Source organism: Wolffia australiana, chromosome 12, assembly GCF_029677425.1.
Source record: "Wolffia australiana isolate 7733 chromosome 12, ASM2967742v1".
Taxonomy (NCBI): Eukaryota; Viridiplantae; Streptophyta; class Magnoliopsida; order Alismatales; family Araceae; genus Wolffia; species Wolffia australiana.
Genome location: NC_135846.1, coordinates 13,600,528 through 13,613,720, shown reverse-complemented (window position 1 = coordinate 13,613,720; position 13,193 = coordinate 13,600,528). Strand labels below are relative to the sequence as shown.

At 35.3% G+C, this 13,193-nt stretch overlaps 1 protein-coding gene across 4 annotated transcripts; it reads right to left on the bottom strand.

The window, feature by feature from the left end:
- Nucleotides 1-9,765: 9,765 nt before the first annotated feature.
- On the bottom strand, nucleotides 9,766-12,971 carry ATI1 (mesoderm induction early response protein). 4 transcript variants are annotated; one of them, XM_078584098.1, is made up of 4 exons: nucleotides 12,812-12,971; nucleotides 12,661-12,711; nucleotides 11,319-11,980; nucleotides 9,766-9,949 (listed from the first exon to the last, which is right to left on the bottom strand). In XM_078584098.1, exons 3-4 carry the CDS (start codon nucleotides 11,943-11,945, stop codon nucleotides 9,884-9,886), a joined length of 693 nt encoding a protein of 230 aa, XP_078440224.1. In that variant the 5' UTR covers nucleotides 11,946-11,980; nucleotides 12,661-12,711; nucleotides 12,812-12,971; the 3' UTR covers nucleotides 9,766-9,883. The 4 variants fall into 4 exon arrangements, with proteins under 4 accessions (XP_078440224.1, XP_078440223.1, XP_078440225.1 ...); XM_078584097.1 differs by having other exon boundaries at nucleotides 12,671-12,711; XM_078584099.1 differs by having other exon boundaries at nucleotides 11,319-11,961; nucleotides 12,671-12,711.
- Between the last annotated feature and the right edge of the window lie 222 nt (nucleotides 12,972-13,193).

The window sequence follows — 13,193 nt, the reverse complement described above, 5'->3', positions numbered from 1 at the left end:
TCTTCAGGATTATACATTCGTCATCCGGCACAAGAAGGAAAAAGACAACATTGTCACTGATGCCCTTAGCCGACGACCAGTAGTCCTCACCATGATGATGACTCGCGTTTTGTGGTTTGAACAACTCCTACACAACAATGCAGACTGTCTTGACTTCGGGAGGATTTCCAGCACCATTCGAGATGGACCATAGACAGAGTAGCGAGATTACTATTTCTCCGATGGTTACCTCTTCTACGGGAAGAGGCCATGTGTACCTTGCACCTCATTGCGAGATTTTCTCATCTGGTCTGAGTGGACACTTTGGTGTCAACAAGACCATCTTATCTTTGGAACACCAGTTTTACTGGGCATCCTTGAAGAGGGATGTGGTGAAGATCATCTCGCACAGCTTAACCTGCTCCAAGGCTAAGATGACCTTTGTAGAATGGGGGGCTTTATACCCCATTACTTGTGACGACGCGCCCATGGGATGATGTCAGCATTGATTTCGTACATGGGCGCCAATGGGATGCGCCCATGAGATGATAGTCGATCGACAGATTTTCTAAGATGGCTCATTTTATACCATGTTCGAAGACGTCCAATGCCTCGCGTGTAGCACGCCTGTTCTTGGACGAGATCGTCTGCCTCCATAGTGTTCACTAGTTATTTTTGGAAGACCTTATGGGTCCTCATGAGAACAAAACTTAATTCTGGATGGTCTACCAGCCGAAACGGACGAATAGACAGAGGTCTGAATCGAAGTTTGGGAAATTTATTCCCCTCCATTGTGGGCAAAAACCTTACCCTCTCTGATCGTATCCTTTCGCGCACAGAGTTCACCTTCAACTCCTCTGTGGACCGCACCATCAGTTGCATTCCGTTCAAGATAGTATATGGCCAGGTACCTCGTAAACCCTTAGATCTCATTCCAGTAGAACCACATTCTAGAGCATTTGAAAATCACATTGCATTTTGCACGACATATTAGGGACATGCATCATGACATCCATAATTGCATTGTCACGCAAAATGAGAAATACAAAGTTGCCGCTGATGTGGGCCGTAGGTCAGTCAGCTACACTGAGGGTGATCTAGTCATGGTCAAGTTGAGGCCTGAGAGATATTATCTAGGGGCCGCTACGAAGCTTCATGCTCGTAGTGCCAGGCCTTTCTCGATAGTCTGTGTGATCAGCGAGAACGCCTATGTCGTGGGTATCCCACCAAGTTGGGGGATTTGTCCTACCTTTAACGTTAGTGATCTGGCCCGATACCATCTGATGCAACCGATTGTTGAACCTCCCAACCCCTCGAGCTTTCATAGTAATGTGATTTGTCTGACCTCCGTCCCCTCGGCTGAACTCAACCCCTCGGCCGACCTAGTCTGCCTCGGCCAATCTCAGCTGCCTCACCCGCCCCGGCCACCTCCTATCGTCCCAACCGTGCTGTCCCAGCTGCCTCAGGCCCCCAGCCGCCTCCAGCAGCCCCAATCGCCTCCGGCCGCCTCCCAAGCACCATGTCGGAGCGCTACCGCCGACATTGCCAGCGCCGCCACCCTCGGCCGCCCCGATTCCCCTCAACTGCCCTCGTCGTCCACCTCTGACCGCCGCGGCTGCCTCTGCCTCCTCAGGCTGCCTCGTCCATCCTCGTCAACTGCCTTGGCCGCCTTGGTCACCCTGGCCGCCCTGACTGTGCCATCATGCTCGCGTCCGAGCCCGTCGCTGCGCAGCTGCACCACCACCGTCCTCGATACTATGCTCACCTCTGAGCCCATCACCGCGCTCTGTTGCACCATCGTCCTCGATACTGCACTCACCTCGAGCCCGTATCTGCGCATAGCTGCGCCATCACTGTCCTCGCTACCGCGCTTGCCACCGAGCCCATCTCAGCGCCCAGTTTTGCCACCATCCTCCATACCGCACTTGCCTTCAAGCTCGTCACCTCGCATAGCTGTGCCTTCACCGTCCTCACCACTGCGCTCGACTCCAAGCCCGTTGCTATAGTTACACACGCTGCACGCACACCTAGTAATCCCTAGAGTAGTTTCGAGGAGAGCTATCGCCGGACGACCCTCCGCCGCCGCTTCACCGCCGCGAAGTACTAGCTGCACAGTGGGGATTATAAGAATAAATACAAAATTACAAAAAATCTTTGAAATCCATAAATTGAAATACTAATAAGTAAAAAAATCATTTCCAATCTCTATTCAGTAACATACTTCCTTTGAGTATGATAAATATTTAAAGAAAATATTTTTTCAATGGATATTAAATAAATTTTCATGAAAAATATTGAAAAAGTATTCTTCCATTTAGTCTCTATTCAAACCACTTTTTCATAAAAATTCTGATTCTTGGAGTTCCAAAACATTCATGATATTTATGTATATAAGTATCAATTTTAGCCTTCAAAAAATAACATTTAACTGTCAAATATCCCACAAAAAATAACATAAAATATTTTACCCACATTTTCAGTAAATATATTTTTCCTGTCAATTAAGCCAACATCATTTTTAGAATATTCATCAAGATTGCATTATAAACATGTTAGCAAAATCTGTCTAAATTAGGAATATCGTTCACAAGCGCACACATCACAATCAATAAAATTTTCATTAAAATAGTATTTTCATGACTCTTCCTTTTTCTAAAAAGAATAAAAAAGAGAATTTTTTTTTTTTAAAGAAACATGTATTAAAACTCCCTATTATCTTCATTTTCCTTTGAAAAAAAGTTTCTCAATTTGAATACTGATAAACTAAAAAATTAAGGTTATTTTGGGTGACTAGTTTTTTTTTGTTTAACCAGTAAATTTATTAAAGACTGAAACTCACATGATAAATCTAGCTTGTGATGAGTATGGGTTGTCTCCACAGGAAATGGTGATAAGGGATTTAAATCTCCTTAAACCATGATTCAATAAGGATGAGAGATGATACATATCAAATAGGAGATAGCAAGTTGATGAAAATCGGGTTAGATGAATATGATAATTACTTTTTAATAAGAAAAATACGCCCTAAAAATCTCATCTATCCATTGGCTGCATATAGGAGAAGAAATATTCCCTTAAATTTTCATCTCAATCCACTGTCTACACCATCAGATGTCAAGCCCTGAAGTTGAACACCATTGATTGAAACTAAATATTTCTCACTCCTCCTCACCACCACTTTCACATTCCATATTGTATTTATTTCTTAGCCTATTTTAATGTACCAATCATAATGCCACAATTGTTTGATATTATGTGACAGCCAATCCAATCATACTTCCATGATTTATTTTAAGTCCATTCAAATAAATATTTGTTTATTTCTATTCTAATATCATTTTTATAGTGAAGTTTATGAATGAGTGCAATTAATTAGTGAATTATCATGGGATCATAATAGATTTCTCACTAATCTTTAAGTATGTATTATATCACCCCACTTATATGACAAGTATGGCGGATCTTGTGGCCATAATTGGGTAGACACTACGGACAGACAATGGGGGCTTTTAGAGAAAGATTTCACTCGACTGATCCATAATAATCCCTTCATGGAGTTACACATAAGCATCAAGAAAGAAGATGCATCAAATCCCTGGTCAGGGTGGTAAGGATATTGGAGAAGGTGTTCTCCGATGATCCTCATTACACATCAATGTTGACTAAATGACATATTAGGGTTTAACAACTAATCATACTCTAAGTCATTTGGGAGTCTTACATAGATGAAGGATTAAACATATAGATGTTCCTTGAGAGACTCTGAACACTTCAATATATCTTTTAGAATACAAGGTTTAGCTTGCCCCCCCACTAGTTGGATACTTAACTAATTAATTGAGTTAAATATATCGCTCATTAATTAATCTATATGATGAAAGGACTCTCCAAGGTATCAAGTTAAAGGTGGAATAAATTCCCTCCTAGATAGACTATGTTTCCATGTTCAGAGATCAATTATAATTTATATTTTTAGATTATGTTTCATGGAAAAGAGTTTTCAGAGTATCCATTAATGGCCTAGGACCCAACAATTATGGCATCTCTTGTGATGAATAGCAAAGCCAATTATCGTTAAAATTGATGGTTGATTACCATTCAATCAAATCAAATCAAATGGCAACACCTGACATGGATGAAATTAAGCCCAAAAGACCCTTAATTAAATCATCTAAAAATAAATGTCTGAAAATGTAAAATGTAGTTTTGAATTGGAAAAATAATATCTGCGTGAATCATTTTATTTTGGAATATGATGTAAAAAATCCCACGTAATACCTTAAAATCCCAAAAATTTAAAACATGATTTTAAAAACATCATTTTAGGCTTGAACAAATGGATATATAATCATTTTAATCCAAGTAAACATGTAAATAAGGGCATATTAACCACAGTAAATAGAATGACATCAACTACATTCCTCAAATAATATCAAAAATAAAAAAGTGATATCTTGAAAAAATTTCAAGAATTTTGACTATATATTTATTTTTCATTCATAAAATTAATAAATTAAAGTTTCAATTCTATGAAAGTGCACTTTGACTTGAAATTATGTTTGTACACCTAGACAAATTTACAAATTATTGGTCACTATGAAACTAATCGTAAAGTTAAAAATATATTTTGAATCAATCCATCGCAATTAATTCATCTTTTCAAATATTTCTGCTTTTCTAACAATAAACAATGAAAATGGTGACCATAAGAAACTTCATGTTTTTTAAGAATGATTAGAGAGATATCATAAATTTCTATAGGGCTTGATTACTAGAACACTAAGGCTTATATGAATAATGGAAGAACTCAAGAGAGTTAAAATTTTTATCATTTATAGAATCATAATATTCAATATTTATTTTATTAAATACGAATTCATTATGTTATTAATAAATGGGAAATATAAAAAAAAACATCTAAGAGTGGTCATCAAGAATAAGAGTAATAAAACATATACTTGTATCTGAATATATCCACATACTTGGCAGACTAAAATTAATATCAGAAGACATTCATATTAAAAAATAAAATGAATTTATAAAATTTAAACAGTCCATAGGTAACTATTTCTTAGAAAGTTATTCAAAAAAGTTCTTAGAAATGGCTCCAATCGATTAACTCAATATTAGGCTTGGTAGTCAGAGTTTGTATTTAGTTTTAATCAATAATATATATAAATGTTTACACAATTTAATGAGAATATATTTCTATGAATATTGAAGATATAGGAAAATGATGTAGAGGGAGAACGAGAAAGAAATATAAGAAAGACAGAGTGAAGTAATGATGATGAGATGAGAAGAGGGATAGAGAGATAATGATGATATGAAATAGGTATGTAAGTTTAGGGAGAGTGGAAAGTCATGGAACTATAATATACATGGGTTTATATGATGGAGAATTTTCGGTAGATGATTTGAAGGCAGAAATAGATGGATTTAAGATAAATGACAAAGATATAATATTAAGCTGAATTCAGTGATTTTCAGATGCAGCTGAATTCCTCCTCTGTTGCCGCCACCTGGTCAACAAACCTTGATGGATCTCGAACTCACTCTCTTTCACTAAACCAAAGGTGTTTGATACCTACACCTGTATATCAAAGGATATGGATGAGGAGAGGAAAGTAAGAAAAATCTTCCCAGAAATTTTCAGCTCGATTGGCCTTCTAGATTGTCAAATATCTAGGTTCAAGTTCAAGCAATCTGGGCTGCTGATTTTATTTATTTATTTCTCTCTTTCTCGTCATTAGCACCACTATCTCATCAGTTAAAGGGCCTGTGTTCTTAAACCCCCAAATATTACTCCAATGATTAGCTCAGATTTCTTGATCATTCTTACTCCACGTTTCTTCACGTGACACATCCCTATAAAAAATATAAAACAACTTTGTTTTAATGCGGCATTTAATGTGTGATGTGGTGATGCATTTTATGAGTGCCACATCAAGAAATCTTCTCCTCTAATCTAATGAAATGACACAACATCTTCACTCATTTTTTTTCGTATTGTGGAGCCTTGAAGAACTTAAATAGCCAAGTTTTATTGTGCTCCCCATGTCTTCCTTTCAAATTTCATTCATTGAAATTTTATGATTGCCTTTTTCAGTCACAAATAGATTTACATTAAAAATGGGATCATGACATTGCATGATTTGGCATTATTTCTTCACCAATAAGTTGTCAAAGAATTCAATAAAAATTCCAAAAAAATTAAAATATTAGATTCCTAAAACGTAATCATTTTAAGCTTGCTAGAATGTATATATATTAATTGGAATCCAAATAAAAGTTCACAATTCATGATACTAATAAAATATGTAGTTAGTTTTCAGCCTACTACGGCATCACAATTTTGTGATGTCATAATAACACTTTAAATCATGATTCATGCAACAAATCCCTGGTGACTCTCAATGACGGGTTCCCTAATAAATTGAATAGTGATGCATGATTTACCAAATAAACCTAGAAAATTTTATAAAACCCATTAAATCATTCCACTTAATAGATTATAATTTTGTAAAAACATTTAATATATATATATTATTAATTAAAAAAAGTATATCCATGAATATGATGATACAAAATCCTGTGAAAATGTATCTTGATTTAAAAAGTATGTTAACTATGATAAGATTGTCGTAAATTCCAATAAAGTACAAAAAATCCGTAAAATATGAATATTATTCTAAAATCCTAATCAATATGATGCCATAAAATTTGATAAAAATATACCTTGATGTAAAAAATGTTATTAATGAATATTACGTTATAAAATACATTAAAATACTAAGAAATTCATAAAAGACCTAATATGATTCAAAAAATAAATTATAGACTGCTATGAAAATTTTACTTCAAATAAGCATATGAAATTAATGATATTAATCTAAAGATTAAGTTTTTTTAGAAGCCAAGGCAAATCCAGAACTTGGTGGCAAAGGAGGTAAGACATTTCATTACATGAGTAGTTTGTTATTTGCCTTTTCTCTTTTTTAAATCTGTACTAATACAACTACACAAATAATCTTGACATGATATGGCCTACTTATGTGAGGAGTGGAAACTTCACAAAATCCTCTAATAATCTAAGTCATAGGTATTGGTTGATTGTTAAGCCATAATTTGAAGTTTAATATGTCATCAAGTAGTTAAGATTTGAGTTTTTTTATCATAAGGTAAACACACGTCAAATCCACAAGAAGTAATGATATTAAACTCGGGTGAATTTTTTCTAGAGTAAATAAATTTTAAGTGAATAATATGCATTTGTAATTTTAAGATCTCAAAAGAAAAGGACATTGTTTTTAAAATTTTTATTTCATTTGATAAAAAAACTACGAAATAGACCTCCACTGAAACACAGGGACATTTGATAGAAAATTTCTGGTGCAAGGTGGTGGTTAAGCACATGATGTGTGATGGAAACTATGTGAATGATAATTAAAAATTGGCCGGCATGCACTCAATGGTAGCATGTGATTTTCACACAACCATTGTTATGTGGTGTTTTGAGAACAATAAGTTACACAAAGAGTAGTGGTCACATGCATGGACAGTGTGTGGTTGTTGCACAGTAGAATCTGTGGTGGTTGAAGAAATAAAATAACAGTGGCTAACATGATTTCTTATAGTAATAATAACACACATCAGTTGCATGATAGTGATTGCGACAAAGGAGAGAGACAAGAGCCCATTAGCAGCAGGCACACACAAGAACATAGTGCATTCATTGTTCAGTTTTCCAAGTTTTATTGGTTATTTGAGGTTATGTTTTTATGTAATGTAATGATTAACTCAAATCAACTTTAAGATAGAAAACAAGAGATCATTCTATCACCTTGAGTGGGATTGATTCCACTCTCATTTTGTTACCTGGAAAAATATGTTTAAGCTGTTCACAAGTCCAACCTCTAGATGTCTCCACCTGATTACTTGAATGGTGGATCACCTCTTGTACTTACTCAATTATCCTCGAAGATCTATTGGATTTTTTCAAAATCTGGTCACAGTCTGGTTGGAGAGAGAATTCTGAGAGGAGTGGATAATAAAGGGGGGATGCCCAAGCCTAGATTGGACAAGCGATTAAAATTGGTGCCATCTTATTTATACTAATCTTGGAAATTTCATAAAAATTCTCTTAACTTTAGTATACCCACCAACACCCTAACCGTATGCTGATTTTTCCTTGATGGGGTCATTCAATGAGCAAGATATTATTTTACATGCCTGACTCATAAAAACATTAGTAGAATAGCAAGCTCTTGTGTTTAAACTTGAGCTTCAAAGAAAATTTTTACAAAGCCTATTGAAAAAGTTATTATCGAGATTGTGTCCATTATTATCTTATTGCAAACATTGTTAGTAATCATAACACATTCTTTTAGAAAATATAACTATCATGCTTATTATACAGTACTTAAGAGAGCAAACTTAATAAATTAAAGCTTTCTTTGTAAGGCACAATCCTTGTACACATTTCTATACAATCGTCAAGAGTGTCTTCTCAAGGGAGACGACAAACTCATTCATAAAGGGCCCATGCATTTCAAATCCATATAATTATATTCCCAAACATTACCATGAGGTTGATAATTCTATTCCCAAAGAAAAGTGTTATATTAAATAGACACATTCTCAACTGCTCAATGCAACTCTCCTAGCCTACCCATTTTTATATTAAATATCTCTATATTTTGCATGTGGTATCTTTGAGGAACTCAAAAGAGTCTCACTACATTGGGCAAAATTATGAGACCAATTTATCAGAATTTGGACAAGAAACAACAGAAAAGGAAGTGTTAGTTGTAATAGTGGAATCTAGACATTCTTACTTTGGGACTGAAGGCTTAAGTTCTTAGTCCCTGGGCAAAATAATAATATGAAATTAACTTTACAACATTTTTAGAACCATTTCCACAATCACATTGTGCGACCAAGCATATCTCTTAAATATTTATTGGACACACTGCTCTCCTTGCAAAGCTTGCAAAAATAACCCATGTATTATTCTCCATATCATAGTTCTCGAAATACTTGATAGTAAAAATTATTACTGCATATCTCTTAATAACTTACTTCACATAACTTCTTCAAACTTATATAACTCAGTATCATTTGCTCAACTAATTGAATTATTCAAATTTAATGCATGAATTATTCACAGGATAGGAAAACATTTATTTACAATAAAGACAAAATTACCACAGACCTGTCCCTAAATAGTAGTCCCATGTTGGCAATTAAGTAATCAAGATAGCCATATAGGTTAAGCTTGAGAAGATCACCACCCATCATTTATGCAAGAAACTGATACCCTGACTTGAATATGTTCATTATAAGATGTCATCTTCTATATGCTTGAAAATCCATCTTGCCTGATTTTGTGGTCTGATACAAAATATTTCTCGCAATCGATCTCTCGTGTAAGTGAGGTAATCCCCCATTGCTAAAAAAATTCAGTATTTTCTTCTTTGCCATTAAGTCAAGTCACTTCTTCACCCTACCAGTCATTCTATCTATCTTTCACCTCTTTCACCACATTTGTCTCTATACCTCTAAGTCTATCCGTCTCTATCTCTCTACCTATCAATAATCCACACTCTTTGAATCTCATCAGATTCCATCTGTTTCTGAATATGTCTATATATCCATCTCTTTCTCTCTATTTCTGTCATTTATACGAATGAATACACATAAATTTACCTCTGGATTTATTTGCTTCTCTTGTCATTCTCTATTTGCATATCGGTCTTCTCTACATATATATAGATCAAAACCACATAAAAAAGATCAAATGAAAAATAAATAAGAAAGGATATGTAGTTAAGATTAAACGGGCCAGTCCACGTATACCATCCACCATGCCACAAACCATTACAGAAGAGACGAGGCCGCCGCCTCAGTGGGGCCCACCGGCGATCACCTTCTTAATGCGGCTGACCGAGCCCATAAGCCGGCTCGCTCTCTGCTCCACATAAAAACCAAAGACCCAGCAAATTCTGATGTTATTTTTCCATCAAAAGGTAGATATTTAAGAATGATTCATAATGCAGTATGATGCATAATATAATATGAAGATATGACGATATAATATGTTGTATTATGTATTCACAGCATTATTTGGTCACTTCATTTTCAAAGATATGGCAGAATAAAGGTAATGTACGAATTAAAGGGTCAGAATTAATAATTGCCAGATTTTCTTAATTTAGTCACTTTCAATTCTGACTTAACTAAAATCAATAACACCCCTTACCATCAGTAATATTGGGTAATTTGCTTGAACACCAAAATCTCAAAATCGAACATAGCTACGTAACGAATTCCAAGCGTTATATAGTTACTTTATAATTCCTTTTAAAATGTATATATTATTTTAAAAACGCTTAAAAAGAGAGAAGAGTAAAGTAAAGTTTGGCATCAAAACTGTCAAAACTAAAAACGCAAAATTCATGCATCTCTATTCAGGCAAAATTTAATCCGGATGAGGAGAGATAAGAAAATTGTTTAAATCGGCTAAAACATATTTGACTTCATCTATGGTCTCCAGTTTCTTGATTGTGAAGAAAATTTACCACAAATCGTTGCTGATGCAGAACCAAGAACCAAAGCGTTAAAATTTCTGATCTCATATTCTGACTTTATTCGACTCAATAAAACCTCTTCAAAATAATCAAATATGTTTTCAAAGGGAATCTACGTTGATGACCTAAAATTGACAATTGAACATGAATAAGCACCGCATTTCAACCGTTCTTTACTTTCCGTGTTTTTCAAAGGAATAAAAAAGTAAAAAACAAATTAGGCATCTTAAAAAGCAAAGCAAGTAGAAAATATTTCCTTTGCAGCCGATCTATTACCCAGGGTGAGAAGAAACAAGAAAATTGTTTGAAACAGCTTAGAAACATTTGCAATTTTTTTAATACCATCCAACTTGGGTATTAATTAATAAATAACTCATTATTTGCTAAGCACTATTTGTTGCATCTTTTTTCATAGGTTCATTATTATGAATATTAGTATAAGATAAAATTTACGAAAAAAATAAATATGGATCATTAACAGTTGCATCAAAATGCATTAATCAACACCAGATGATAAAAAATATAAGATTCATTAACAAGAATACATTATTATCATCCTCCAATTCTGTTGTCTTCCCATTTTTAGTTCTCAGAGTAATAGAACGGAAAGCTTTTTTAGTATGACGCAAGAAACAAGGCATTTATCAATTGAATAACGCCCAAGGCCTAACCAAATAAGTATAATCTTGTAATTGTAAACTTTAATTTCACATTTTCTATAAAATAAATAATTAAAAAGCTCTTAATTACCTCTGTGTTGATGCAGAACCGAGAACCGTGATGATGAGATTTCCACTTCTCTTGATGCCATTTATGACCCAAGATCACAAGCCCCACTAGCGCCGCAGCCGCACAGAGAGACCAGAAGGCGCCCGCTTCCTTCGCATGAGAATAAAGAACAGCCGCCCGGTTCTTCCACCATGATTCAGAAGGGAATCTTGATCCTCCATCACTAGATTCATCTGTTGTCTCTGGTGAAGATTTCAAGATCTTGTTTGATCCTGAATCATCTCCTTCTACTGTTTGATCATCAAACCTTAATTCCGGGGATGATGACATATCCTCTTCTTCGCCAGTAGCTTCCTCGATTGAACTGTTCTTCACATCTTTGTCAGATTCATTGCCTGTATCTTCGAGCTTTGAATCAGGTTGCAGTGGAAGATTCTCATGCGCGGCGGGTGGGAAAACAAAGTGGCCAGACATGAACATTTCTCGAGCACAGTGAATGTTATCTTCATCTGAATTTCTATATTTGCTGGTTTCTAAATTTTCTTCATATGTATTTCTGTAAGCAGAGGCTGTGAGAGAAACTACTTCCCAATCTACATTACGAGACAAAGCTTCTTCCCCTTCCCCGTCCTTCTCATAACCAGCCATGGCTGATCATACAAATCTGACAAAAGACCAGCGCTCTGAAATAAAATTACGTTTATTGTCATGATTTAAAAGATTTTCTGACAACATCATCTTGCAGGACAGATCATTTCAGGGTACAAAATAAGCTGCAAATGAGAGTTTAAAAAAGTGTCTTGAAAATGATAAACCTGCAAAGCCACAACCTCGACTGGTTAAATATGCAGGAAGATGACATTAATGGAAAATCCCCTGCAATGGAATCAATAGAAAATATTTCCGAAGAAAGGATCATAATCAACTTGGGCATGTGAACTAAATCCTGATTAGCAAGCAGTACAGAAGAAACAAAGTTAATCTAGAATTTTCGATACTCTTTGCTCATCGCCTATCAGAAAAGAGTATGACAGCGGAATTCGGTGTGAGATTTCTTCCAAAAGGCTGTTCAGACCGGTTTCGGGCTTGAAAAACAGCTTCATGCAATTCAATATTTGAATCAAATCGAGGTTTTTATGGAAAATAAAAAACCAATCAGAATGGACTCGCCCGAAATGATTATAAAATAAGACATCAAATCAAATCAAATGGTTTAGAAGCGATGAAGAGACGCGACCCCATCGGCGATCCGTGAAATATTAACAATATAGAACACACTGCCGACCCAAATCTGGGAGTGACCCCCCCCAATCATAAACCAAAAAATGCAAAAAAAACCAAATAATGAATTCAAAAAACGTACGAATCTCCACCTTTGAACGTGGGTAAAAGAGGAATGAAGATCTTCAGTATCCTACAAACAATTGAGAGACGAAAGTTGGAAACTTTTTATCTAAATCTGCAAAAAATTGAGGTACCCAAAAAAAAAAAAAAAACTACGAATCAATTAGTACCCAAGTTCAAAGTCCGGGAGATCAGCTCGCGGAAGAACTCGAGTCGAACTCTTCAGATTAAACCAAATCGGAATCGCCGCCCAATTCTATCGATTTGTGAACGGAGATCATGCATTCGGACTGGGTGGGAGTCTCTGAAGCAACTCCGGAAAGATGATCTTGGCTTTCAAGCCGACTTATCGGACGGTTGGGATCTATCGATTTAATTTTCTCCGATTTTTATTTCTTGCACTTAATATTCATCGTTATCCTTTTATCTGACGTCAAGGAATCTCAATTTTGCTTGGTTTCGAAACAAATCTAAATGTTAAATTTAATTTATGACTTCTAGAAAGTCTAAATTTATAAATAGTTTAGACTTTCAATAAAGTTTGAGTGTTTC